This window comes from Aplysia californica, unplaced genomic scaffold (genome assembly GCF_000002075.1).
Source record: "Aplysia californica isolate F4 #8 unplaced genomic scaffold, AplCal3.0 scaffold00574, whole genome shotgun sequence".
In the NCBI taxonomy this organism is placed as follows: Eukaryota; Metazoa; Mollusca; class Gastropoda; order Aplysiida; family Aplysiidae; genus Aplysia; species Aplysia californica.
Genome location: NW_004797844.1, coordinates 219150 through 220228, shown reverse-complemented (window position 1 = coordinate 220228; position 1079 = coordinate 219150). Strand labels below are relative to the sequence as shown.

General features: G+C 39.6%; 1 protein-coding gene across 1 annotated transcript in view; it reads left to right on the top strand.

Annotated features, from left to right (window-relative positions):
* Positions 1-1079, top strand: part of LOC101858439 (protein kinase C-binding protein NELL2) — a gene marked incomplete in the record, with an annotated part of 253988 nt that overhangs the window by 237980 nt on the left and 14929 nt on the right. Inside the window, 1 exon segment of the mRNA XM_013087329.2 lies at positions 876-1016. Within this exon segment, the coding sequence (XP_012942783.1) occupies positions 876-1016 (141 nt within the window).

The following is a 1079-nucleotide window of genomic DNA, read 5'->3' as shown; positions in this document are numbered from 1 at the left end:
ACAACGCCACCACCACAAGCACCAACTGCAACAACAATAAACAAACAAACAAAACACACACACACACACACACTCACACACACCCTACAGTCCCCACCAAAGTATCCAAAGTATTCATTTCGTGAATTAGTATTCACCTGCCCCAGCTGCCGGCCCATCAAAGCCTGTATCTCCCTCGGTTATTGAGTTCCAACTAGGGTGTTGTTCATCACACCACCATCAGGCTTTTATTGTTCTATAAATCCACGAGATGCTGTGATATACAATCTTGAAAACAGTAATTGGTATTCATTCATTTATCCACTTTTTCTTTCACTCATGTGTTCTTTCATTCTTTCATTCATTCGCTCTTCTTCCAACCATTTACGTATGTATTAGTTCTTTTACTTACTCTTATGTTGAATTATAGTATACGCTTCCATTCGTTCATTTACGCTTTCATTTGTTCATTTTCTTTTTGTTTGTCCTTTGTTCTCCTTCCTTCATTCTTACATTCATTCAGCCACTCATTCGTTCTTGCTTACTTTCATTCTTTTATTCCTTCGTTCTTTTACTTCTTCATTTATTCATGATATACTCCTGAATCCCTTCCTTCATTTGCTCTTTATTGTTCCTTGATTTATTTATTTTTTGGCCTCCTTCGTTCGTTGATTCGTTTACTTTTTTTTTCATTCATTCAATGTTTTCATTCCTTCATTCGTCCATTAAATTTGTTTAATCCTTCCATTTTTTCATCCTTTCATTCGCTCATTCAATTTTTTCATTCCTTCCTCCCTTCGTTCTTTCTTTCATTTTGCCATCCTTTCCTTTGTTTATTCATTTTTTTTGTTCATTCCTTCCTTCATTTTCTCTCCGTCCCCTTGTCCCTCGGACAGACATCGACGAGTGTGCGCTGGGCATCTCCAAGTGTCACGGCAACTCTGTGTGCGTCAACATGCCCGGACGTTACCACTGTGACTGTCTGGAGGGGTACCACTCCTCATGGCCTGAGAACCATCACGGCAGTCTGTGCTTTGGTGAGTACTTACTAGTCTTTGGCCTAACTACACACTACACGTGTACACACACACACACACACA